Source organism: Chiloscyllium plagiosum, unplaced genomic scaffold (genome assembly GCF_037043375.1).
Source record: "Chiloscyllium plagiosum isolate Xiang-an unplaced genomic scaffold, Cpla_swu_hap1 HiC_scaffold_25, whole genome shotgun sequence".
In the NCBI taxonomy this organism is placed as follows: domain Eukaryota; kingdom Metazoa; phylum Chordata; class Chondrichthyes; order Orectolobiformes; family Hemiscylliidae; genus Chiloscyllium; species Chiloscyllium plagiosum.
In genome coordinates, this window is record NW_028270163.1 from 2389123 (window position 1) to 2416956 (window position 27834).

Genomic DNA, 27834 nt, shown 5'->3' on the forward strand with positions numbered 1-27834 from the left:
CCACCACTTCCATCAGGAATGGCAAAGGCAGAGGAATACCACTTCAATGGTTGTTTTTGACCGGTGCAGAATGTGATGAACTGAAGGGCCTTCTTTTGAGCTGTAGACCTCAAACTCCCCTCCAAGTCACTCACCATCCTGACTTGGAAAAATACACTGTACCTTCAGCGTCGCTGGGTCAAGCTCCTGAAATCCCTCCCAAAAGGCACTATGGATTAACCTACAGCACATAGATTGCAGTAGTTTAAGAAGGCAGCTCACCAACGCCTTGTTAAGAGCATCTAGGGATAGGCAATAATGCTGGCTCAGCCAACGACACCCACATCACATTAGAAATAAGAATTAGGATTAATCTTTGTTGTTATGGACTCCATACTGGTTAACATTTATTGATGTAAACTCTGTGCTGATTAATAATTATTGAAATGTCTGTCCTGACGAACCTTTCCTAATATAGACAATATATTAATTAATCTTTACTGATAAAATCAACATCAACGGTCAGACTAATTTTTCATTTTACAAGGCTAGTCTTGAGACTTGCTTCAGGACTAATTTTAGATTTCGGAGACTTCTTTTTCATTCTCACTAACTCATTTACGAGATCATGCTGTCACATAGTAACAATACCATCTATGTTTATGTTGACATATAGGGCAAACGGATTCTTACAGAAGCAGAATTTGAATAATTAACCAATATCCTCAATAATAAGCAACCCTCAACACTCAACTAATTTCTTGAACAGCACTTTTAAGTTGTTAAAAGAAAACAGGCTTAAGTTAATAAATTTTTCTTTCAAAATAAATGACATGAAAAGCTAACAGCATAAATATATTTTCTCCAGACTGGTAAAGTCACACTTGAAATAAGCTGGGGCATTTTTCATCAACACTATTTGTCAGATTTCACCCTCAGATTTGAATTAACAATCGACAGTGCTCATCACAATAGGATCCACCACATTTTTCTCAAGTATAGTAGTTTCTGTTCTATGTCGCCCTCAACTAGACATTTTGCATTCATTTACAAAGAATTCATCACTGTCATTATTTAAAATTGTCTTAAGATTCCAGTTCACAGAGTATTTATTTGTTGACATGTTTAAACTTTTCTTTCCTTTGCAATCTCCCTGTTACTCCACACACTTCTTACAGCTTCCGTTGCAGTTGCCCTACAATCTGCTTGCAGCCTCTTTTGCCCCCAGTACTCCTCTTGCAGCTTCTATCTTCCCAATCCCCTGTAGCAGCCTCCTTCTTTGCTGAACCCTCCACCAAAATACCTCCAATTCCCATGCCTATGTTCCTCTGGCCGACATCCCATGTTGGGCTTTGTACACAAAACACCCAGATCCAGCAAAAGTGCCTCCTGACTTCATTAAAACTTTATTCCGGTAAAAGGACCTGCAAACTGTCCAGGAGTGTGTTTCCCCAAAATGCTAGCTGCTCCTTCAGTCACAGGTTGTTTCTCTCTAATGGCAGCAAGCACAGGGGAGAACTGGGCAGTGATTCAAGGAGTCGCTCCTCGTCATGTCCTTTCACTTTACTTACAGCAGCGACTGCTCTGATTGGTCAAATAAGTGAACTTTTCCACAAGTCTTGGGGATTTTCGGGAATAAATAGTGAATACACCTACTGACCCATATATTCCAAGCACTGCTATATATTGGTCAATATTACACTTTATATTGATTAATACTTACTAGGATACAGTCTATACAAAGCAATGTCTACTGATGTACACTTTATACCAATCAATAGATGATGAAAACAGTAAGTAATCTTCACTGATTGATAGTTTTTATTGATTAACATTTATTTACACTCTGCATTTATTAATCCTTACTGACATTGCACTTATTAATATTTACTGGTATTCACTCCAAACTAATTAATGTTTATGAATATAAACTATATTCATTAATCTTTGATAATATCCTCTACACAGATTAATAATATGCTGACACACAGTTACACTGCTTAATATCGTAAACAACATTATTGTCAAGAGTATGTTGATAATTGAGCCCATCTATTCCACGAGCTTGATCAATTTGCTCAACTGATAGTTCAAAGGTGAGGACAGCAGATGCTGGAGAGTCAGAGTCACAAAGTGCACTGAAAAGCATCAAGGAATGGGCTTGATGTAGGGCTTATGCCCAAACTATCGACTCTCCTGCTCCTCGAATGCTGCTTGACCCGCTATGCTTTTCCAGCGCCACACTTCTCAGCTCAACTGATTGTTATTCAGGACAAAGGTATAGCGATAAACCAGGTTTCATCATTAACAGGAAATAACAACTTATTGCAAACAAATGTATTCTTTAACAAATGGCAGAAGGAAAAAAGAATCACTAATTTGATTTTCTCATTTATACGTAGGTTAAAGTCACCCATGGTTACTGCTGTCCCTTTAACACAAGCATTCAAAATTTATTCTTGTGAATTGTGCACAACATTATGGGTACTGTGAGGAAGCCTGCTGATTATTCCCACTGGTGAGGTCTTTCCCTTAATATTTTTCATTTCCATCAAATGATTCTACATCCTGATCTGAATCGAAGTCATGTCTAACTATTGCACAAACACCATCCTTGAATAACAGTGCTACCCCTCCTGCTTTACCTAGTTTCTATTCTTCTTGAATATCATATACCCCTCAATATTCAGGACCAATTCCTTGTCAACCTACTGTCATAATAGTTATCAGATCATTCTTATTTACTTGGAGTGCTCCAAGGCTATTATCGTTGTTCCTTCCAGTCATCCTCTGATCTTCACTCCCTGTATCACTATTTTCCTCTTTAACTTTGTCACTACTCTCCAAAACCTCACATCTTTGCACATTTGATTCCTTGTCCCACTCTTATTTAAAACCCTCTCTATTTCCCTAGTTGTATGGGTCACAAAAATACTGGCCTCAGCGTCGCTCAAGTATAAACTGCCCCAAGCATGCAGCCCCACTTTCCCCAGTACTGGTGCTAGTGGCTCACAAAGCAGAATCCATGTTTCTCACACCAGTCTTAGCCAAATATTCATCTCTTTAATTTCACGTATCCTATGCCAATTGTCTAATGCCAATTTAAACATGGGTCAGGTATTATGCAGAGATTATACTTTTAAATTTGTGCCTAGCTCCTCATGCTCTTATTCAGAAACACTTTCCTGGTTCTACCTCTGTCGATGGTACTTACTAGGATCACAAACACCGAGTCCTTCCCCCTTGCTTCAAGTCACATTCTAGCACCGACCAGAATGTCCTGAATCCCAGGGAGGCAATGCAGCATGGTTTCCTGCGACATAATGCCATGGTCAGTTTGCTCATCCACCCAGCAGACCTTCCTCTCATTCAAACTCACTCAGATCACCACTAACTGTTAATAAGGGAAGAAGTGCATGGGTCACATGAAATGGAAGCATTTACCCTGGCTGCTCACAGAAGGAAACCAGAGTCTCAAAGCCCACCAGGGAGGATTTGTCAAAACTCTTCACGGATCCTCTCTTGCTCTGCAAAAGAACACAAGAAAATAACAATAGTAAGACACACAGAGGAGATCACAGTGGTTTCCAACACATTCAGAAAATAAGCATACAGGAGCACACCGAAGGGATGGCCTAGTGACCATTCTTTTGAAACATGGGTGGAATGGGAAGTGTATAAAAGGGAGTGATGAACCAAAGACATGTAGGGACAAATCAAGAGAGAACAGTCAGAAATGACACAGTGGCATAAAACAGTAAGGGTGAACTGGAGAAGGGAGGTGAGTTGAAAAGTCAATGCAGTGGTGATGGTGATCATGGCTAAGTGTTAGATGCATGCAAGAGCAAGTTTAAGAAATGTGACAGACTGATACATACCCCTGAGCTTCATTCTATATTGATTAAAAATTACTATTAAATATAAGCCACCCAAAACCCTAGTTAGTTTCCAACACTCTCAGGTAAACCTTTACATATTGAAAAAGAGTGTGGGAGCTTTGAAACAAAAGCTTCAGTGACTCAGGGACAACCAAAAACAATGAAAGACAATGAGGTCTGGGTCTGAAAACACAATGCCTTTTCAGTACCTGCTTCTGAGCAATCTCTTTCTTGATCAGGAAACTGATGTTCTCCCGATCTATCCTTGAGTAATAAATACGGCAAAATGAGGGTTTCCCATCTCTCCCTGCTCGCCCAGATTCTTGGTAATAAGCAGACATTGATTTTGCAAGATTCCAATGGGCAACAAATCTGTTGAGATTCAGAGACAGACAGTCAGTAGACAGCACCACTGCATACTCAGAGAAGACAATTAACAGCATCACCACAGGCTCAGGGCAGAGGTAGGGGCAGTCAGCAGCCGGCATCATCACACGCTCAAGGGGCTGTCAGTCGACAGCATCACCGCACACTGAGGGGCAGTCAGTAGGCAGCATCACCGCATACTCGGACAGCCTTCGGTGGCATCACCATTCACTCGGGCAGTCAGTCGGCGGCTTCACACTCAAACCCAGTTAGTAACCAGCATTGCACAACATCCCTCATGTGACAACTCTCAGGTAGTAACCATCAGTAAGAGAACTTAACCAGCTCCTTCTGATTTTTAAAGACATAACTATTGGTTCTGAGCGAAGATACCTTGGCCAGCCATATGTACATTTTGGCTACAGAACGGGAGCAGAGGTGAGCAATTCTGTAGCAAGTAACTCATCCGCAAGTCAGAAGTGTTGTGGAGTACTTGCCATTTACTTTGAAAGTGCAACTTAAAACTCAAGAAGGTGTGCGCCATCCAAAATGAGTAAGTCTAAATCCAAGTGAATAAAGGACAGCTAAGTAAGTGAAGTAATATATCTGGGTGGCTGTGTTACCCGAGACATGACTTAGGTAGTGCCTGACACCCATCCCCCTCCTCTAACCAAAAGAAAAGGTTCTGTGCGCCAGATTAGTAAGGTAACTAGTTTTATTTTCTTTATTTTTCTACAGTCTCTTTGGAAATTTAGAACAGTGGGAATGGAGGTTCCTCCTGCAGAATGTGGGAGGTAAGGCTCGCCACTAGTATCCCTGCTAACGGCATCTGCGGGAAGTGCACCCAACTCCAGCTCCTCGAAAACAGGAGGAGGGAACTGGAGCTGGATGAACTTCAGACCATTTGGAAGGCGGAGGGGGTTATTGAGAGGAGTTACAGGACGGTAGTCACACCTCAGGTAAAAGCAGGTAGATAGGTTACAGTCGGGGACAGAAAGGCAGTGCAAGGATCCCATGTGGTCATTCCAGTCAATAACAAGTATACCGTTTTGGATATTGTTGGGGTGTCGACTTACCAATGGTAAGCCATGGGGTACAGGTCTCTGGCACAGAGTCTATCCCGATTGCTCAGAAGGGAAGGGGTGGGGGAAAATGAGCAGAGCGTTACTCATTGGAGACTCCATAGTTACGGTGACAGATAGGCACGGTAGCACAGTGGTTAGCACTGCTGCCTCACAGCGCCAGAGACCCGGGTTCAATTCCCGCCTCAGGCTGACTGTGTGGAGTTTGCACATTCTCCCCGTGTCCGCGTGGGTTTCCTCCGGGTGCTCCGGTTTCCTCCCACAGTCCAAAAATGTGCAGGTTAGGAGAATTGGCCAAGCGAAATTGCCTGTAGTGTTAGGTGAAGGGGTAAATGTAGGGAAATGAGTCTGGGTGGATTGCGCTTTGGCGGGTCGGTGTGGACCTGTTGGGCCTGTTTCCACACTGCAAGTAATCTAATCTAATCTAATCTAATATTGTGGGAACAAGAGAGACTCACGGTTGGTGTGTTGCCTCCCAGGTGCCAGTTTTCGTGATGTCTCGAATTGTGTTTTCGGGATCCTTGAGGGGAAGGGGGAGCAACCCCAACTCGTGGTCCACATAGGCACTAACAACATAGGTAGGAAAAGGGATGGGGACTTAAGGCAGACATTCAGGGAGCTAGGGTGGAAGCTTAGAGCTAGGACAAACAGAGTTGTTATTGCCGGTTTGTTGCCTGTGCCACATGCTAGCGAGGTGAAGAATAGGGAGAGAGAGGAGTTGAACACGTGGCTACAGGGATGGTGCAGGAGGGAGGGTTTCGGATACCTGGATAATTGAGGCTTATTCTGGGGTAGATGGGATCTTTACAAACAGGATGGTCCATGCATGAACCAGAGGGCTACCAATATCCTCGGGGATAAATTTGCTAATACTATTCAAGTGGGTTTAAACTAATTCAGCAGGGGATGGGAACTTAAATTGTAGTTCCAGTGTCCAGGAGGTTGAAGTAGTAAGGTCAGAAATATGGTTTCAAGGTCGCAGGAGTCCACTGGCAAGCAGGAAGGTAGTTTGAAGTGTGTAAACTTCAACTCCAGGAGCATCCAGAATAAGGTGGGTGAAATTGCAGCATGGGTTGGTATCTGGGACTTCGATGTGGCCATTTCGGAGACATGGATAGAGCAGGGACAGGAATGGTTGTTGCAGGTTCTGGGAATTACATGTTTCAGTAAGAACAGAGAAGATGATAAAAGAGGGGGAGGTGTGGCATTGTTAGTCAAGGACAGTATTACAGTGGCAGAAAGGAAGCTTGATGATTCGTCTACTGAGGTAGTATGGGCTGAGGTTAGAAACAGGAAAGAAGTCACCAGTTGGGCTCCGAATAGTTCCAGAGATGTACAGGAAAGGATAGCAAAGATAATTCTGGATAGGAGCAAGTGTTAACAGGGCAGTTGTTATGGGGGACTTTAACCTTCCAAATATTGTCTGGATATACTATAGTTTGAGTACTTTAGATGGGCTGGTTTTTGTCCAATGTGTGCAGGAGGGTTTCCTGACACAATATGTAGACAAGCCAAGAAGGGGAGAGGCCACATATTTATTTGGTACTGGATAATAAACCAGGCCAGGTGTTGGATTTGGAGGTAGGTGAGCAATTTGGTGATAGTGACCACAATTCCGTTACGTTTACGTTAGCAATGGAAAGGGACAGGTATTTAACGCAGGGCAAGAGTTATTGTTATGGGAAAGGCAATTATGATGCAATTTGGCAAGAATAAGGATGCATAGGATGGGGAAGGAAACTGCAGGAGATGGGTACAATTAAAATGTGGAGTTTATTCAAGGAACAGCTACTGCCTGTCCTTGGTAAGTATGTACCTGTCAGGTAGGGAGGAAGTGGTCAAGTGGGAGAGCTGTGGTTTACTAAGAAAGTTGAATCTCTTGTCAAGGGGAAGAAGAAAGCTTATGTTAGGGCGCTGAGAGTTACAAGTTAGCCAGGAAAGACTCAAAGAGAAAGCTAACAATAGCCAGGAGTGGACATGAGAAGCTGTTGGCAGGTAGAATCAAGGAAAACCATAAAGCTTTCTATCAGTATATCAGGAATTAAAGGAGTAGGGTAAGATTAGGGCCAATCAAGGACAGTAGTGGGAAGCCGTGCGTGGAGTCCGAGGAGATAGGGGAAGCGCTAAATGAATATTTTTCGTCAGTATTCACACTGGAAAAAGACAATGTTGTCGAGGAGAATACTGAGATACAGGCTCCTAGACTAGACAGGATTGAGGTTCATAAGGAGGAGGTGCTAGCAATTCTGTAAAGTGTGAAAATAGTTAAGACCCCTGGGATGGATGGGATTTACCCTTGGATTCTCTGGGAAGCCAGGCAGGAGATTGCAGAGCCTTGCTACTGGATCTTTATATTGTTATTGTCGAAAAGAATAGTGCCAGAGACTGGAGGATAGCAAATATTGTCCCCTTGTTCAAGAAGGGAAGTAGAGAAAACTCTGGTAATTACAGACCAGTGAGCCTTATTTCGGTTGTGGGCAAAGTGTTAGAAAAGGTTGTAAGAGAAAGGAGTTATAATTATCTTGAGGGGAATAAGTTGATTAGGGATAGTCAACACGGTTTTGAGAAGGGTAGGTCGTGCTTCACAAACCATATTGAGTTCTTTGTGATGGTGACCAAACAGGTTGATGAGAGCAAAGCGGTTGATGTGGTGTATATGGATTTCAGTAAGGAGTTTGATAAGGTTCCCCATGGTAGGCTATTGCACAAAATATGAAGGCATGGATACGAAGGGTGATTTAGCAGTTTGGATCAGAAAGTGACTAGCTGAAAGAAGACAGAGAGTGGTGGTTGATGGGAAATGTCCATCCTGGAGTTCAGTTACCAGTGGTATACCGCAAACACCTGTTTTGGGACCGCTGCTGTTTGTCATTTTCATAAATGACCTAGATGTGGGTGTCAAAGGATGGGTTAGTAAATTTGCGGATGACACTAAAGTCGGTGGAGTTGTGGAAAGTGCGGAAGGATGTTGCAGATTACAGAGGGGCATAGATAAGCTGCAGAGCTGGGCTGAGAGATGGCAAATGGAGTTTAATGTGGAAAAATGTGAGGTGATTCATTTCGGAAGGGGCAACAGGAATAAAGAGTAATGGGCTAATGATAAGATTCTTGGTAGTGTGGATAAGCAGAGAGATCTCGGTGTCCCCACGTATATAGATCACTGAAAGTTGCCACCCAGATGATCAGGTTGTCAAGAAGGCATATGGTATGTTAGCTTTTATTGGTAGATGGATTCAGTTTCGGAGGCACGAGGTCATAGTGCAGCTGCACTAAACTCTGGTACGGCCATACTTGGAATCTGCGTACAGTTCTGGTCACCACATTATAGGAAGGATGTGGAAGTTTTGGAAAGGGTTCAGTGGAGATTTACTAGGATGCTGCCTGGTATGGAGGGAAGGCTAAGGGACTTGAGGCTGTTTTCGCTAGGGAGAAAAAGGTTGAGAGGTGATTTAATTGAGACATGTAAGATAATCAGAGGGTTAGATAGGGTGGACAATGAGAGCCTTTTTCCTTGGATGGAGGTGACATAGCTTTAAATTTAGGGGTGATAGATATAGGACAGATGTCAAAGGTAGTTTCTTTACTCGGAGAGTAGTAGGGGCATGGAACACACTGCCTGCAACAGTCATAGACTCATCAACTTTAAGGGCATTTAAATAGTCATTGGATAAACATATGGATGAAAATGGAATAGTGTAAGATAGATGGGCTTCAGATTGGTTGCACAGGTCGGCACAACATCGAGGCCAAAGGGCCTGTATTGCGCTGTAATGTACTATATAAATCACTGTCACCTCATCCACCACCTTCAACTTTCACTTCCTCAACCAGCGACCCAAAAATTGCAGCTGTGTGCATCATCTACAAGATGCACTGTAGCAACTCCCTCACTCATTCTTTCAACAGCACCTCCTAAACCTGCAACCTCTACTAGCAGCAGATGAATGGCAACATCACCAACTGCAAGCCCCTCTTCAAGCCACACATCATCTGGACTTGGAATTATATTGTGACTCCTTCAATGACATGGGTCAAGATTCAGGACTCCCCATTCTAACAGCATCCTATATCACACGGACTGCAGTGATTGAAGAAGGCAGGTTATCACCACCTTCTCCAAGGCAAGGCAATTTTATCAATGAATTAAAAAATACTCAAACAGTTGTTAACACATAAGCATGGAGGTTCTGCTACACCTTTCTAAAGCATTAGCTAGCCCTTGCTGGAGTACTGTGACCAACTGTGGTCACAACACTGGAGAGAAGATGTCAAGGCTTTGGAGTGGGTACAAAAGTGCGATTCTAGAATCCTACCAGAGATAATGGAGTTGTGAAGAATCTGGAGTGCTTCTTAAGAGAAAGGATGATTAAGAGATGTTCTAATTGATGAGTTTAAATCATTAAGAGTTTTAAATTTTGAAGTGGCAAGATTTTATTTATTATAAAGTTCTTTGGGATGTCTGAAGGTCTTGCAAAGCAGTGTACATGAACACAACCCTTTTGTTTGATAGAGTGAGTAAAGAGAAACTAGTTCCACTGTTTTGTGAGTCAATGGGCAGAGAACACAGATTTAAGATCAGAGACAACAGGAAGAAATATTCAATAATATGAATTAAAATCAGAATTGGATATAAACTTGAAAACAGTTCTATCCATCCAAACACATTGTAGGGATCTAAGGAATAATGTGTATTGGACTTAATTAGATGGAACTTTCAGAAAGTGAAACATGGTATCAGGCCTGTCTGATTCCATGACAACTCAATGATCACACTCAGCCTGTAACCAACACTATCTGATATCAAGAAAGCTGGTGGTTGATAACACCACCACCTACATAGTTGGTCACTCACCAGCGTGCTTTGGTTAAGCTGATGTAAATCAGATAACACCAGCAACCCAGAAACAGCTGATGCTTTTGTATCTGGCACTCTTTCCCTAGGATCCAGAATGAGTAAAAGATACATTCACGATATGTAAATTAACATTTGTCCTCATAATACTGCACATATGATGCACAGTCTTGATCATTTTTCGTAAAACAACACCAACATTATTCCCCATGGAGACCTAACTAATTAATGGCAATCACAGATATCCTACCCTTTCCAACCCTGGGAAGACCATTCCTGCATTCTCAACAGGAAACAGACCTCCCCTCCCTCATCCCTTTATACCCACCAGACATTAGCACCCCTCCCTCATCCCTTTATACCCACCTGACATTAGCCTTGTCCACACCCATCCCAAAGCTGATGGTTGCCACGATCACAGGTACTTTGCCTTCCATCCACTCCTCCTGCACCACAGTGCGTTCTGAATTCTTAAGCCCTGTAAGTACACATACGCTTCAGCTCTCAGAATATGAGATATCAGAAAACCTTCTCTCTTCTAAATATTAATTTTCTGTGCTGAAACACTGTATATGCAACTAGTTTTATTTTGTACAGAGAGTCATACAACACAAGAAACAACCATTTTGCCCATCATACTTGCCCCAATATGTTAATGTAGGTATTTATCGATCCAATTTTCCTGCTTTTCCTCCTTCACTGCACTTTTTTTTTTATCACTTCTCTTTTGATTTATGAGGTCTTGGCACCAATAGTGGGAAGAGGAAGCCAGTACATTGAAGCAGTTTTTATCTGAACCGCACTGGGACCAGCGCCCTAACAAATCAAATAACTAAGGCCACAGACAGAACTGCATCAGCAAAAAAGACTTTAAACTAAGTAGTGGAGGGAGAGGCTGGAAAGAGTTCAAATAAGGAGAAATGTTTTACAAATTAAGATATTAGGGCAGAATGCTAATGGAAAATGATAACCAGACTGTCTGACTGTCAGGAAAAATGCGTCAAAAATAAAATTAAAGGCTCTTTATCTGAATGCAAACAACATTACTAACAATATTGGTGAATTGATAGCACGAATAGAACTAAGTGGCTATATGATATGATAGCCATGATGGACAAGGTGAAGAACTACATAGTATCATAGAATCCCTCCAGTACAAATACAGGCTATTCGATCCACTGAGTTCACACTGACACTTCAAAAGTATCCCACCCAGATCCAACCGCCCATAACCTTATATTTACCATGGCTAATCCACCTAGTCAGCAGATCACTGGACACAATGGACAATTTAACATAGACAATCCACCTCGTCAGCACATCTTTGGACCATGGGAGGAAACTGGAGCACTTAGTGGAAACCCACACAGACACAGACGGACAGCCAAGGCTGGAACTGAACCAGGGTGCCAGATGCTGTGAGACAGCAGTGCTAACCATACACAGAGGGAAACTTTAGAAATCTGGGAAGAAAAGAGAGGTTGGATATCTCCAACAATGTGAGAAATGACCCAGAACCCATGATGTTGAAACAGTTTGAATGGAGATAGGAAACAGAATGGGAAGGAATTGACTAGTTCCCTTTTGAACAGATACCCATGCAAAGAAGAACACCACTGCCTGTAACTAGTACTAGTTACCAGGCCCTTCTGGAGAAAACAGTGAGTTGAAGGAAAACAAAAGATATTGCAGTGAGAGCAGTCATCTAAGCTGGCAATTGAAGGACATTGCTGGGACTGTGGACAGGTAATATTATTCTGTATCTAACCACATTTTACCAGTCCTTGAAGTGTTTGTTTGGACAATGCAGAGGACATTTACTCTGTATCTATCAACTTGTCAACACAGTATCTTGAACATATTAATACAACCGAAAGCACAAGTATTTGCGCATAAGGAAATAATAGAGCAGGTGAACAAATACTGAGTGAAACACATGGGTTTTAAGGAGTCATAGAGATGTACAGCATGGAAATAGACCCTTCGATCCAATCCGCCCATGCCGACCAGATATCCCAACCCAATCTAGTCCCACCTGCCAGCACCCGGCCCATATCCTTCCAAACCCTACTTATTCATATACCCATCCAAATGCCTCTTAAATGTTGCAATTTTACCAGTCTTCACTACTTCCTCTGGCAGCTCATTCCACACATGTGTCACCCTCTGCATGAAAAAGCTGTCCCTTAGGTCTCTTTTATATCTTCCCCCTCTCACCCTAAACCTATGCCCTCTAGTTCTGGACTCCCCCCACCCCCACCCCAGGGAAAAGACTTTGTCTATTTATCCTATCCATGCCCTTCATAATTTTGTAAATCGCTATAAGGTCACCCCTCAGCCTCCGACGCTCCAGGGAAAACAGTCCCAGCTTGTTCAGCCTCTCCCTGTAGCTCAGATCCTCCAACCCTGGGAACATCCTTGTAAACCTTTTCTGAACCCTTTCAAGTTTCACAACAGCTTTCTGATAGGAAGGTGACCAGAATTGCACGCAATATTCCAACAGTGGCCTAACCAATGTCCTGTACAGCCGCAACATGACCTCCCAACTCCTGTACTCAATACTGTGACCAATAAAGGAAAGCATACCAAACGCCTTCTTCACTATCCTATCTACCTCTGACTCCAGTTTCAAGGAGCTATGAACCTGCACTCGAAGGTCTTTTTGTTCAGCAACACTCCCTAGGACCTTACCATTAAGTCTATAAGTCATGCTAAGATTTGTTTTCCCAAAATGCAGCACCTCGCATTTATCTGAATTAAACTCCATCTGCCACTTCTCAGCCCATTGGCCCATCCTGTTGTAATCTGAAAGTCCTTAAAAGGAAAGAGGCAGAATTCTAGAGCACAGGGCTGAGGGCACTGGCAGCTGACAGTGCAGTTATCAATGATAGAATGAGTAAAATTCAGGACATTCAAGAAGCCAAAACTGGATGACTGCCAAGATCTTGAAAGCTGTCGGGCTAGGGAGATTATAGGGATGGGATGTGCAAGGCCATGGAGGAGCATGAAACAAACTGAGAATTTTAATAATTTTTCCATTGCTTCACAATGAGTTGACGTGTTGGAGTTAAGTAATGTTACTGAGGAAATAAATAATCTTACTAATGAAGGAGTGTGTGGCTGACGTTAATGTGAAGATCACATGAAGATTGTGAAGTCTAGTTCAGCCTCAGATTGTTGAGAGTGAGAAGAACAGCGTTGGTGCAAGGAAGACTGCCTGTGATAGGCATAAAGGTCAATGTCAATGGTCTTGTCTGTGCAAGATTTAGTCAGAGGAAATGTCTGCTTTCCCAATGCTAGACAAGCAGTCTGACAACGGATTATGGAATGACTATAAAGTGATGACAACATAGAGCTAAGTATCATCAGCAGAGACAGTGAACTTGCATTTTCAGGCAATCTAGTCTTTAGATAAGAAATGGGAGGGTGTTGAGGCTAGATCCTTGAAGGGCACCAGGGGTAAGTTTGGAAGCAAGGAAAGAAGCCATTGAGGGTCAGTGTCGAAGGAAAACTGTGTAGATAACCAGTGCAGAGAAGTGAAGAAACATGGCAAGCAATAGTGTGTTGTTCCATACCAAGTAAGTGTACGATGGCACTCTTATATTACCATAGAATAATACTTAGAGAGAGGGATAGATTGCAATGATTTCTGACTCATCTCACCTTTGTGCACCGAGTGACCAAACAAATTTCTACTTTGATCAGAACCCCTTACATCAAACTCTCAACCATCCACTGTCTAGTGGTGACAGGTATTTAAAGTATCAAGTGAGTGAATATGTTTAAAACACAGCAAATATATATCACATATGTAAATCAACACAAAAATCACTCAGCAATTAAAATCCTATTTTGAGACATTCATGATGACTCCTAATATAATATATTCTTAGTGCTGTCATCTGCACTCCATACCTGCATGGTAAGCCTTGGCTTCCAACCCCCTGCGTGTTAGTTCCTCTGCCACTTCTTGACACCCATCCCTGGTCCGACAGTATACTATGCCACAGCCATCAAATTGCTGCAAGGGAAGAATTGTATTTACACAATGATTTACTGTCACACACCTGTTCTACTAAACCAGATTTTGAACCAAATCAACATAGAAGCACTGGAACAGAAGTAGAACATTCAGCCCTTTGAGCCTGTCCCACCATTCAATTAGATTGTGTACATATAAATTTCAACATTATTTTCCCACATTTATTCTTACTCCTAGATACATTTGCCTGAAAAACATCTGTCTTGGTGCCTCCAACTGACCCTTAGAATTCAGGCTTTTTCAGGGGACATGGTTCCATATTTCCACAACCCCTTCTATGGAAACATACTTGACAACAACACTACAGCAGCCTCGCTCTAACTTTAAAAGTTACCCTTCCTGGTTCTGGACTGTCCAAAGGCCAAATAGTTTCTCTCTCTCAAGTGCTTTTATCACCTTACAACACATCAAATAGACCAGCCCTCAAGACAATACAAGTCAAATTTATGCAATTACCCTCATAAACTAACCATTCACTCCTGGTATAATTTTGCTAAGTCGGTGCCATGCTGATTTCAGTGAGAGCTATATCTGTTCTGACATGCAGTAACCAGAACAGAATGGATTACTGCACGTTAAGTCCAACCATGACACTTAAAAGGGAGTTGGACAGGAACTTGAGAAGGAACTTAAGAGGCTTTGAACAAAGAACAAAGATCATTTCAATAGACCAGTATAGGCATGAAATTACTTCCTTGTGAGTTTTTCTTTGCTTCTTGTCTATAACTTATCCTCTCTTTGTACTCAGCCCCTTTGACACAAAAAAAACAAATGCCATTAATGTTTTTAATTGCATCTTCTACCTGCGACTTGTGTTAATTATGTGTGTACCTGAACATCTCAGCTTTATTCTTTCCCCAGCTCAAACTATCAGCATTAGAATACAATAATTCTCAGACTGGCCAGTTTTATCTCACTCGTACTGTAAACAGCCCTTTGGAAACTCCTGCTCCCACGCACAATTTAATGTCACATGTACTAAAAAGGGAAAATGCTGGAAATCCTCAGCAGCTCAGGCAGCATCCATGAAGAGAGCAACAATTTCCATTTGAGGGAAATGACTTTTTGAATAGATATTACTTAAGATATAAGAGGGAGTTCAGTTCAAAGGCAGACAATATCCACTTTGAAGTTTTACTCTTCTCTTCAACTGAATTTTCAGTTGTCTTCTACATTGTTCAGCTTTATTACTTTCTGTTTCTCTTTTTGTTTTTGATCTGAAAGTGAAAATCACTATAGGCTGCTCTCTCATTAAACAGAGATGACTGGTGGCAAGTTTAACCTGAGGGTCATCATGCCACAAGTGGGCGGCACGGTGGCTAGCACTGCTGCCTCACAGCGCCAGAGACCCGGGTTCAATTCCCGACTCAGGCGACTGACTGTGTGGAGTTTGCACATTCTCCCCGTGTCTGCGTGGGTTTCCTCCGGGTGCTCCGGTTTCCTCCCACAGTCACAAAGATGTGCGGGTCAGGTGAATTGGCCATGCTAAATTGCCCGTAGTGTTAGGTTAAAAGGGGTAAATGTAGGGGTATGGGTGGGTTACGCTTCGGCGGGTCGGTGTGGACTTGTTGGGCCGAAGGGCCTGTTTCCACACTGTAAGTAATCTAATCTAATCTAATCTAAAAAAAAGTGAGGGGAGTAGATGAAAAGGCAGGGTGCTCATGGTGACCTCAGCTGGTACGCACCATTGAACCCACACTGTTGGCATCACTTAGCACTGCAAACCCGCCATCCAACCAAATGAACTAACTGACATAACCTTCATCACAATCATCTCCTTAACAAAATTATTTTATCTGTGTTTCAAGCTCCAATAACTCAGAAGTAACACAAGCTCCAATAACTCAGAACTAACAATGCCTCTCCAGAGCCTTCTTCCCTTCACTTCCTTCTGATCCTAGCTCTTTTATTCTTATTTCTTGTGGCACATTCAGAAGGTTCTCCAACATTAACCCAATTCTGATTTTGATCAATAGACTCAGCTTCCAGTAAGGAACTGACATCAAGGAGTTTGAAGCTTAGTACACACTGAACTCTTCTTCTATCACCTTTGCCTCCACGTTCACTTCATTGACTAGAAATCTTCTTGCCATGCAGATATGCTTTTTGCTGTTTTCAGTAATTTTTCTCCAGCAAAGCACCTCCCACTGGCCTCTTAATTCTTTCATTGACAACTGGCAGCATGATGGTTGCCATCTCAATTTTTCTGCTCCAATTACTCAGTCTTACCCAGCATCCCCCACCCCACCCCCTGTTCTGTATGGGTTCAGTTGAAACTTTATTGCTGGAACAGCACAGCAGGTCAGGCAGCATCCAGGGAACAGGAGATTCGACGTTTCGGGCACAGGCCCTTCTTCAGGAATCAGGAAGGGCCTGTGCCCGAAACGTCGAATCTCCTGTTCCCTGGATGCTGCCTGACCTGCTGTGCTGTTCCAGCAATAAAGTTTCAACTTTGATCTCCAGCATCTGCAGACCTCACTTTCTCCTGTATGGGTTCAGTCCTTGCATTATATTCAAACCTACTGACAAGGGTGTGTTATTTTAATCTGGCATAACAATCTCTGTAAAGACCAAATGTCAACTTTCCAACACTTCCTCCTGTCTCTCCTGGGCTAGAACTCAAGTTTGAATATTACGACATTGTATACAGGATTCCTACCGACCTGATCTTCTCTGGAGATCCTCCATCACTATCTCCAAACATGAACAGCTTGCCTCTACCTTCTGCAAAGACCTACACAAAGGTTTGCCTCGACAAAATTAGTTGTTTCAGCCTGTTCCTGTCTCACTGAACTGATTTCTTCCAACTAACCTTTTTATTTTCAACTTCAGTTATATAGATAGGTTAATACAGATTACATAGTTTTCCTTAAATGGATGGTTAAGAAAAGATTTGGTCAATATATTCAAAATTAGAAGGGGTATGGACAGAGTAGATTGGAAGAAACTTATCGTATTGGTGCAAAGATCAGAAACCAGAGAACACAGGTTTAAGGTAGTTGGCAAACAATGCAAAGACACACGAGGAAAACCTCTTTAATAGAGCAAGTGGTCAGGAGCCAGGATGGCTGAGGTTGTGGTGGCGCCAGGGTCAATGAAGCTTTCAAAAGGAATTGAATCACAATGAGAAAACAAAACATTTGCTGTGGGAAAAGGAACAGACAAGGAATGGCACAACGTGAATTGCTCTGTCAGATGTATAGCGCAGACACAACAAGCCACGTAGTCTCTCTGTTACCATTGTATGATTCCATTCAAGTGCAGATGTAACATCTATCTGTTCACCTCCTCCCTTCTCACTATCCAAAGTCCTGTCACCACATGCTTTAGTCCTGCATGACTAATACTTCAGTCTTTTAATCATTTTTTTCCCTTTTTCTCCAGCTTAAAACCTATTGCACTATTAACTTTTCCCAGTTCACAAAGGTCACAAACCTTTAAATAGTTAACTCTATTTCTGCCAGGCCTGCTGAGTCTCTGAAGCATTCCTGGGTTTCAGAAACAGAGGAAGTGGGGTGATGGGAGCAAGATCAAAGGAAAATAATCATAACAGGTTGGAGGGCTGGAGAGATTAAATTACTAAGGGATAATGACAAGACATAGGGCATTAGTAATAATACAAATAAATTAGCTATTTACAGCCTTCTGGATTCAACAAGTGCAGATAATAATCTCCAATCCCAATGTTGTTGAGTCTGGAATGATTCTGTCTTCCTACTTACAAATTCCCTAGACATCTTTCATTTCTTCACTTGTCACAACTGCACACTTAATCTCACAAATGAAGAAGGTTGTTTGCACTGCAACAAAGGAGTCAGCTCCTGTAGAACTGCACCAGAGGCAACAATTAATGTTTTAAAGGATTAAAAAAAAACAATTAAAGCTCCACAAACCCCTGCTGAGTCCTTCTGTCCCAGAGTCTTTTCACAGAATGCCTTCAGATTGATGTAGGGTTCATTCAAAATGTCTTTGAAGACAATATCATAGAATAGATTAGCTCTGAAGCAAGGACTCTTGAAGACTGCAATGGGCTGGTTCAGCTGAAGAGCAGCTACAATGTCATCTTGCACCTTCTGAGGGGCTGTAGCAGTCAAAGCCACGCAGGGAATACCAGGAGCCTTACTGCGTAAAGACCCCAGTTTGAGGTAATCGGGTCGAAAGTCATGCCCCCACTGTGACACACAATGAGCCTCATCGATGACCAGGTACGAAAGGAGATGTCGGGCCAGCAGGGAGTCAATGATGGAATGCATGGTGTTGGAAGCTGCCATCTCAGGGGTGATGTAGAGCAGTTTGATGTCGGGTCTTGCAGAATTCAAGTCAGAAAGGACCATTTTTCGCTCCTCAAGGGACAGTTTGGAATTAAAGGAGCATGCTCTAATCTTCAGTACATTCATGTGCTCAATCTGGTCCTATGGAAAGTAAAGACATTAAATCTATGTTACAATGGAGGATTAAATACTCTACACCTTGCAGGATAGTTCCGCCCCACTTCTGCAGACAGTGGGCACTACATACTCAGCCGGGCAATTAAACAGTAATCCTACACCTACTATATGAGACAGTGATCAACAGTCCTATATTTTACAGGACCATCCCATAATTTTATGTTTTGTGTGAAGTCAGAGAAAATGGTTGAGATTTTTAATGAGCACTTTGCATCGGTACTCACTGAGGAGAGGGACATGATGGATATTGAGGTTAGGAATAGATGTTTGATTACTCTAGATCAAGTCGGCATAAGGAGGGAAGTAGTGTTGGGTATTCTAAAAGACATTAACGTGGACAAGTCCCCAGGACCGGATGAGATCTATCCCAGATTACTGAGGGAAGCGAGAGAGGAAATAGCTGGGGCCTTAATAGATATCTTTGAAGTATCCTTTAACATGGGAGACGTCCCAGAGGACTGGAGAATTGCTAATGTTGTCCTTTGTTTAAGAAGAGTAACAGGGATAATCCAGGTAATTATAGAGCGGTGAGACTGACATCAGTGCTAGGGCAGCTGCTGGAGAAGATACTGAGGGATAGGATCTATTCCCCTTTGGAAGAAAATGGGCTTATCAGTGATAGCCAACAGTTTTGTGCAGGGAAAGTCATATCTTACCAACTTAATAGAATTCTTTGAGGAAGTGACAAAGCTGAGCACTTCAGCAAGACGTTTGATAAAGTTCCCCATGGTAAGCTGATGAGCAAGGTGAAGTCGCATGGGGTCCAGGGTGTACCATCTAGCTAGGTGGAGAACTGGCTGGGAAATAGAGAGTAGTAGTGGAAGGGAGTTTCTCAAAATGGAGGTCTGCGGCCAGGGGTGTCCCACAGGGATCCGTGCTGGTTCCACTATTGCTTGTGATATACATAAATGATCTGGAGGAAGGTATAGGTGATCTGATTAGCAAGCTTACAGATGACACCAAGATTGGTGGAGGAGCAGATAGTGAAGGGGAAGGAGAATACAGCAGACTGTAGATAAATTGGACAGTTGGGCAGAGAAATGGTAGATGGAGCTCAATCCAGACAAATACAAGGTGATGCATTTTGGAAGATCCAATTCAAGAGCGAACTAAACAATAAATGGTAAAGTACTGAGGTAAATTGATGTACAGAGAGATCTGGGTGTTCAGGTCCATTGTTCCTTGAAGGTGACAACACAAGTCAATAGAGTGGTCAAGCAAGCATACGGAATGCTTTCCTTCAAGAGTTGGCAGGTCATGTTACAGTTATATAAGACTTTGGTGCAGCCACACTTGGAATACTGTGTACAGTGCTGGTCGCCACATGACCAAAAGGATATGGATGCTTTGGAGAGGGTGCAGAGGGATGTTGCCTGGTATGGAGGGCGCCAGCTACAGAGAGAAGTTGAGTAGATTAGGATTATTTTCATTAGAAAGACGGAAGTTGATGGGGGCACCTGATTGAGGTCTACAAAATCATGAGAGATATAAAGTTAAAAATCACACAATACCAGGTTATGGTCCAATAGGTTTAATTGGAAGCACTAGCTTTCGGAGCACCACTCCTTCATCAGGTCGTGATAAAGGAGTGGCGCTCCAAAAGCTAGTGCTTCCAATGAAACCTATTGGACTATAACCTGGTGTTGTGTGATTTTTAACTTTGTACACCCCAGTCCAGCACCGGCATCTCCAAATCATAAGAGATATAGACAGAGTGGATAGCAAAAGCTTTTTCCCCCAGAGTGGGGTACTCAATTGCTAGGTGTCACAGGTTCAAGGTGAGAGGGAAAAAGTTGAGAGAGCATATGTATGGAAAGTTCTTTACTCAGAGGATGGTAGGTGCCTGGAACACATTGCCAGTGGAGGTAGTAGAGGCAGCCACTAAAGCATCATTTAAAATGTATCTTGATAGATACATGAATGGGCAGGGAATAAAGGGAAACAGACCTTTAGAAAATAGACAACAGGGTTAGATAAAGAATGTAGATCAGTGCAGGCTTGGAGAGCCAAAGGGTCTGTTCCTGTGCTGTAATTTTCTTTGTTTCGCCCTGTATCCCTTTGGTTTTCTCCTGGGACACAATTTGTCTGAAATTCATCAGGCAGTGACTAGGAAACTGCAGGGGAGTCATTCTTTACCAGAGCCATTGTATTTTTGGTTCTGCATGGCACTTATCTATGCCACAAGCGGAGGCCTGGAAGGCAAGGAGGGCAAGGCTCTACAAGACATGAGGGGATGTGGCATCAGAATTCAGGACTTGCTGAGTCAATGTGGGGAGGTTAGGAAGAGGATCTGCTACGTGAGTGAGTCATGGTGCCATGATGCTGACCAAGGCTCTGAGGATGTGTGCATGCACGCGTGTGCGTCAACTTGTGGACAGCAGCAAAAAGGGGGTGTTAGATGGAGGAGGTTGGGAAGAGCAGAAGCACTACTGCTCTTTTTGGGGTGAGCACCACAAGGAGTGTTAGACAGCAATGTATTATGCATCGGGGATGACCAGCAACAGCAATGTCAGCAACCAGCAGATCATTGGGCAAACAACATGAGGAGCACCAGGCAGCAGAGCATAATGTGTCCAAGATGAGCAGCATGTGGATGTCCAAGGAATTAAAGAGGTAGACTAATATTATGCATCAAGTGGATAAGTGGGTATGGTACCAGGGAACTGGATGGGGGCTCAGGGATTTGGATGGGGTGGGTGAGGGTATGGGTGATGTTATATAGCTGCTGTTAGAGCAAGTCTGGTGGATAGTGTTAAGGATCAAGTAGGGCGAGGGTGGAGGGAAACGGAAGTATCAGGTCCAGTGAAAACGTTTGTGAGGGTGAAGAGTTGGAGTCAGTTTACTAGGTCCTCAAAAGTTAGAGGGTTTCATCCTCCAGATGTTCCAGGGTAACTATTAAGTTAAGTCAGTCAGAACCCTCCAATTCTAAGTAGGGGACCTTTCTGGAGGGTTCCAGAGGACAGGTTGTTCTCTGGAAGTTCCCCATTGGAAGGTTCCCAGGCAGTTACCAGGAAGCCACCTGGTGCCAGCATGCAATTCCAGTCTATATTGCTGCAACAGTACATTCCCATGAAAAAGTCTGGGCCAGAATTAACATTGCAAGTTCAATATAACTCACTTTTGAAACTACAGTATGGTAGACTCTGTTAGATTAGTTCAGACTGAACTGCCCCGATCCTGGATTGGTTTACTGCCACACATAACAAGGTAAAAATATCCACTACTAAACTCACTTGAATAAGAGCAATCAGCGGCGAGATCACAATGGTAACACCCGCAGCAAGTACAGCCGGTAACTGGTAACAGAGAGATTTCCCTGCTCCTGTTGGCATGCAGATAAAGACATCCTTATCACCTGTAAAGAAAAGAGAGAAGTTCATCCTGCTTCCAGCTCCTTTGTTAAAAGGACCAGAATTCTCATTGGTCCTGCTCCTACTGCATTTCAGTTTTCACTAATCTCACACCTTTACCAGAGGTAAGCAACCTAAATTAGCTCACAGTATAATCATACAAACACCAACATCGAGTCGAGAAGCTGCAAATTTCATGGAGAAGCTTAAATAACAGGATAGCAGCTTTAATATTAAGGTGCTGTCAGACAGGGAGACAATGCACACATTGGGTGAGGAGGATACTTAACTGTGGAGAGAGTTAAGTTATGGGAAGCAGAGTTTTGGAATGACCTTAAGTTTATGAGAGATCCAAGATTGGAAGCTTAATTTCTCTGTGAAATCTCCAGTACTATGCATTTCAACAATTTCAGTCTCAGGAGCATCGGAATTCCTTCACCCCAACATTAATGGCTCTAACCTCAGCTTACCAGGCCCTTTGATCTGGAACTCCCTCTCAATCACCTCCACCACTCTCACCTAAAAGGACCCTCATCCCTGACTACCACAGACCTGACACCCTCCAACTCCCACTGGCCTGGCTCCTCCAAACTTGCCTACTTCAAGGAGACCACTGAAAAACCTGGATGTAATAAAAGTATGAGTAAGTCACAATGGAACGGATTTTAACTGTACAAATGGGTGGTGTTAAAGGAGTTGGAATCTCACTCAAAATTTCTCTCCCCCAGGTCACTCCACTCCTCCCTCCTCCTCCAATCCAGATTCAAATGCATCAGACACTACACCTCCCTGAGAGCACAGCTCCTGTTATAGAGAGATTTGCAGCCCTGCACTGGGGGAGTGTTTCATTGGGGTGCTGTCTTTCAATTAATATGTTAAATTGAATCTAATTTGCCTACTTGGGTAGATTTTAAACATGAGACTGCACAATTTCATAGGTACATAGGAACATAAGAACAGGGGACAGCCACTTAACCTAATGAAACTGCTCTGCCATTCCATATATTCAAGCCTGATTTAATGCTTCCATTTATTTTCTCCACCTCATCCCAATAACCCTGTATATCATTGGTAATCAGACATTTACCAATATCTACCTTATGTATGCTGAGCTTCTAAGAGGTGCAGATTAGATCCCCCCAGTGCCTTAGTCAATATTTATCCCACAAACAACATCACAACAATTGATTATCTGATCATTACTATCATGTTGTTTGTAGGAGCTTGCTATGTGCAAATTGACTAACCTTCTTCTTACAAGAGTTTCAAAATTCATATTTCAAAAATGCCCTTCGAGCTGTGAAGTTCTTTGAGGCATGAAAAGAGTCATACAAATCTAAAACTTCCTCTGGCATATGGATCTCAACTTTGCTCAGGCAGTGATGTTTCTATAGATGTGCTGCTTTACAGAGACCTGTAGCACCACACAGAAGAGTGTTGATATGATCGTGTGCTAGTTTGCTTCTCTTCTTCAGGTTACAACAATGATCTTCAGCAATATGAAAAAGACAACCGAATGTTCTGTCCCTTCGTATCAGGATCCTGGCTCTCCATTGTCAAGTCCTTACTTGGTCTTCTTGATGGTGACACACAGAAACAGGGCCCCTCACAGGCCCCTCACAGGCACTAGGTAAAGCTTCAGAGGAACATGGAGACCCCCAGATATGTGGCGTGAGGTTGTCTAGAATGTTGACACCACGGCACACCTGAACCAAATTCCCATCTTTGGGTGAACAGCCACACACAAACACAAATTGCTGCAGAAACTCAACAGGTCTGGCAGCACCTGTGGACAGAAAACAACATTAATGTTTCAGGTCCAGTGACTTTTCTTCAGAGCTGACAACAGCTAAGAAAAAGTGGTATTTATGTTGATGACAGGAGCATTGGGACATAATGAGCAGATAGATGGAGTGGGAGCCCAGAGAGAGAGAGAGAAAAAGAATCAGGCACAAAAAGTAATTGAGGAAATAGGCCAGGAAAGAAAAGATAGGAAATAATGGGGACTTGCGGGTTTGGCTGTGCTCAAAGGAACACATGACATTTCAAGACCTGGGGTGCAGGGGGTATGTAAAATACATAAAACAAGGTGTTCAGGTTCTAAAGTTATTGAACTCAATATTCCTGAAGAAGGGCTTATGCCCGAAACGTCATTTCTCCTGTTCCCTGGATGCTGCCTGACCTGCTGCGCGTTTCCAGCAACACATTTCCAGCTCAGAACTCAATATTAAGCCCTGAAAGCTGCAGGGATCTCAAGTAGAAAATGAGGTGGTGGATCATTGGAATCTCTTCTAGGGTAGAAGTGACCTGTACAAGGAGGACGGATTGCACCTAAATTGGAAGGAGACTAAGATAGTGGCAGGGAGATTTGCTCGAGCTGCTTGGGGGGATTTAAACGAGTAAGGTGGGGGTTGGGACCCAGGGAGATCTAGTGAGGAAAGAGATAAATCTGAGACTGGTACAGTTGAGAACAGAAGCGAGTCAAACACTCAGGACAGGCAGGAACAAAGCAGAAAACAAGGTAGGACTAATAAATTAAACTGCATTTATTTCAATGCAAGAGGCCTAACAGGGAAGGCAGATGAACTCAGGGCATGGTTAGGAACATGGGACTGGGATATCATAGCAATTATAGAAGCATGGCTCAGAGACGGACAGGACTTACAGCTTAATGTTCCAGGATACAAATGCTACAGGAAGAATAGAAAGAGAGGCAAGAGAGGAGGGGGAGTGGCATTTTTGATAAGGAATAGCATTACAGCTGTCCTGAGGGAGGATATTCCTGGAAACACACCCAGGAAAGTTATTTGGGTGGAACTAAGAAATAAGAAAGGGATGATCACCTTATTGGGATTGTATTGGGATTTTATTGTCTGTAAGAATAATAGGGTGGTTATGGCGGGAGATTTTAACTTTCCAAACATAGACTGGGACTGCCACAGTGGTAAGGGTTTAGATGGAGAGGAATTTGTTAATTGGGTACAAAAAAACTTTCTGATTTAGTATGTGGATGCACCTACTAGGGAAGGTGCAAAACTTGACCTACTCTTGGGAAATGAGGCAGGGCAGGTGACTGAGGTGTCAGTGGGGGAGCACTTTGGGGCCAATGACCATTATTGTATTTGTTTTAAAATAATGATGGAAAAGGATAGACCAGATCTAAATGTTGAAGTTCTAAATTGGAGAAAGGCCAATTTTGACAGTATTAGGCAAAGAACTTTCAAAAGCTGACTGGGGGCAGAGATTCGCAGGTAAAGGGATGGCTGAAAAATGGGAAGCCTTCAGAAATGAGATTACTTGAGTCCAGAGAGTCACTGTTAGGGTGAAAGGAAAGGCTGGTAGGTATAGGGAATGCTGGATGACTGAAGAAATTGAGGGTTTAGTTAAGAAAAAGAAGGAAGCATCTGTCAGGTATAGACAGGATAGATCGAGTGAATCCTTAGAAGAGTATAAAGACAGTAGGATTATACTTAAAGAGGGAAATCAGGAGGGCAAAAAGGGGATATGAGATAGCTTTGGCAAATAGAGTTAAAGAGAATCCAAAGGGTGTTTACAAATACATTAAGGTCAAAAGGGTAACTATGGTGAGAATAGGGCCCCTCAAAGATCAGCAAGGCGGCCTTTGTGTGGAGCCACAGGAGATGGGGGAGATACTAAATGAGTATTTTGCATCAGTATTTACTGTGGAAAAGAACTTGGAAGATATAGAATGTAGGGTAATACATGGTGACATCTTGAAAAATATCCATATTACAGAGGAGGAAGTGTTGGATGTCTTGAAACACATAAGAGTAGATAAATCCCCAGGAGCTGATCAGATGCACCTGAGAACCCTGTGGGAAGCTAGAGAACGGATTGTTGGGGCCTCTTACTGAAATATTTATATCATAGATAGTCACAGGTGAAGTGCCGGAAGACTGAAGGCTGGCTAACGTGGTGCCACTGTTTAAGAAAGGTGGTAAGGAAAGTCAGGGAACTATAGAGCAGTGAGCCTGACGTCGGTGGTGGGCAAGTTGTTGGAGGGAATCCTGAGGGACAGGATGTACATGTATTTGGAAAGGCAAGGTCTGATTAGGGATAGTCAACATGGCTTTGTCCGTGGGAAATCACGTCTCACACACTTGATTGAATTTTTTGAAGTAACAAAGAGGATTGATGCGGGCAGAGTAATGGACATGATCTGTATGGATTTCAGTAAGGCCTTCAACAAGGTTCCCCATGGTTAGATCTCACGGAATACAGGGAGAACTAGCCATTTAGATACACAACTGGCTCAAATGTAGAAGACAGAGGGTGGTGGTGGAGGGTTGTTTTTCAGACTGGAAGCCTGTGACCAGTAGAGTGCCACAAGGATTGGTGCTGGGTCCACTACTTTTCATCATTTATATGAGAGGTATAGTTAGTCAGTTTGCAGATGACACCAAAATTGGAGGTGTAGTGGACAACAAAGAAGGTTACCTCAGATTACAACAGGATCTTGATCAGATGGGCCAATGGGCTGAGAAGTGGTAGATGGAGTTTAATTCAGCTACATGTGAGGTGCTGTATTTTGGGAAAGCAAATCTTAGCAGGACTTATACACTTAATGGTAAGGTCCTAGGGAATGTTGCTGAACAAAGAGACCTTGGAGTGCAGGTTCATAGCTCCTAGAAAGTGGAGTCGCAGGTAGACAGGATAGTGACAGAATATTGTGTGCAATTCTGGTCTCCTTCCTATTGGAACGATGTTGTGAAACTTGAAAGAGATCAGAAAACATTTACAAGGATTTGAGCTATAGGGAGAGACTGAACAGGTTGGGGCTGTTTTCCCTGGAGTGCCGGAAGCTGAGAGGTGGCCTTATAGAGGTTTATAAAATCATGAAGGGCATGGATAGAACAAATAGGCAAAGTCTTTTCCCTGAGGTGAGGGAGTCCAGAACTAGAGGGTATAGTTTTACGGTAAGAGGGGAAAGATATAAAAGAGACTTATGGGGCAACATTTTCACGGAGAGGGTGGTATGCGTATGGAATGAGCTGCCAGAGGAAGTGGTAGAGGCCAGTACAATTGCAACATTTAAAAGGCATTTAGATAGGAAGGACCTGGAGGGATATGGGCAGAGTGCTGGCAGATTGGACTAGATTGGGTTGGGATATCTGGTTGGCATGGACGGGTTGGACTGTGCTGTACATCTCTATTCTGTTTCCATTCTGTACATAGGTTGAGAGCAGTGAGGTCAGAAATAGGGTTTCAAGGTTGCAAGAGTTCACCGGCAAGCAGGAAGGTGTTTTGAAGTGTGTCTCCTTCAATGCCAGGAGCATCGGAATAAGGTGGGTGAACTTGCAGCATGGGTTCGTACCTGGGACTTCGATGTTGTGGCCATTTCAGAGACGTGGATAGAGCAGGGACTGGAATGGCTGTTACAGGTTCTAGGAATTAGATGTTAAGATCAGGGAAGGTGGTAAAAAAGGGGGATGTATAGCATTAGTCACAGAAAGGACGTTTGATGAGGACTCATCTACTAAGGTCGTAGGGGCTGAGGTTAGAAACAGGAAAGGGGAAGTCACCCTCCTTTCCTGTTGGGAGTTTTCCATAGGCCTCCAAATAGTGCCACAGATGTGGAAGAAAGGATTGAAAAGGTGATTCAGGATAACAGTGAAAGTAACAGGGTAGCTGTGGCGGAGGACTTTAACTTTCCAAATATTGATTGGAAACACCATAGTTCGAGTACTTTAGATGGGTCAGTTTTTGTCCAATGTGTGCAGGAGGGTTTCCTGACACAGTATGTAGACAGGCCAACAAGGGGCGAGGCCACATTAGATTTGGTACTGGGTAATGAACCAGGCCAGGTGTTAGATCTG

At 43.0% G+C, this 27834-nt stretch overlaps 1 protein-coding gene across 7 annotated transcripts in view; it reads right to left on the bottom strand.

Annotated features, from left to right (window-relative positions):
- recql5 (RecQ helicase-like 5) overlaps positions 1-27834 on the bottom strand; it is a 147991-nt gene that overhangs the window by 81793 nt on the left and 38364 nt on the right. For all 7 annotated transcript variants that reach the window (XM_043714283.2, XM_088000381.1, XM_088000380.1 and 4 more), the window contains exons 2-7: positions 21881-22002; positions 18093-18611; positions 14073-14178; positions 10524-10635; positions 4067-4229; positions 3424-3506 (exon numbers count right to left, since the gene is read on the bottom strand). In XM_043714283.2, coding sequence (XP_043570218.2) covers positions 3424-3506; positions 4067-4229; positions 10524-10635; positions 14073-14178; positions 18093-18611; positions 21881-22002 — 1105 coding nt within the window. The remainder of the gene's footprint in view (positions 1-3423; positions 3507-4066; positions 4230-10523; positions 10636-14072; positions 14179-18092; positions 18612-21880; positions 22003-27834) is intronic.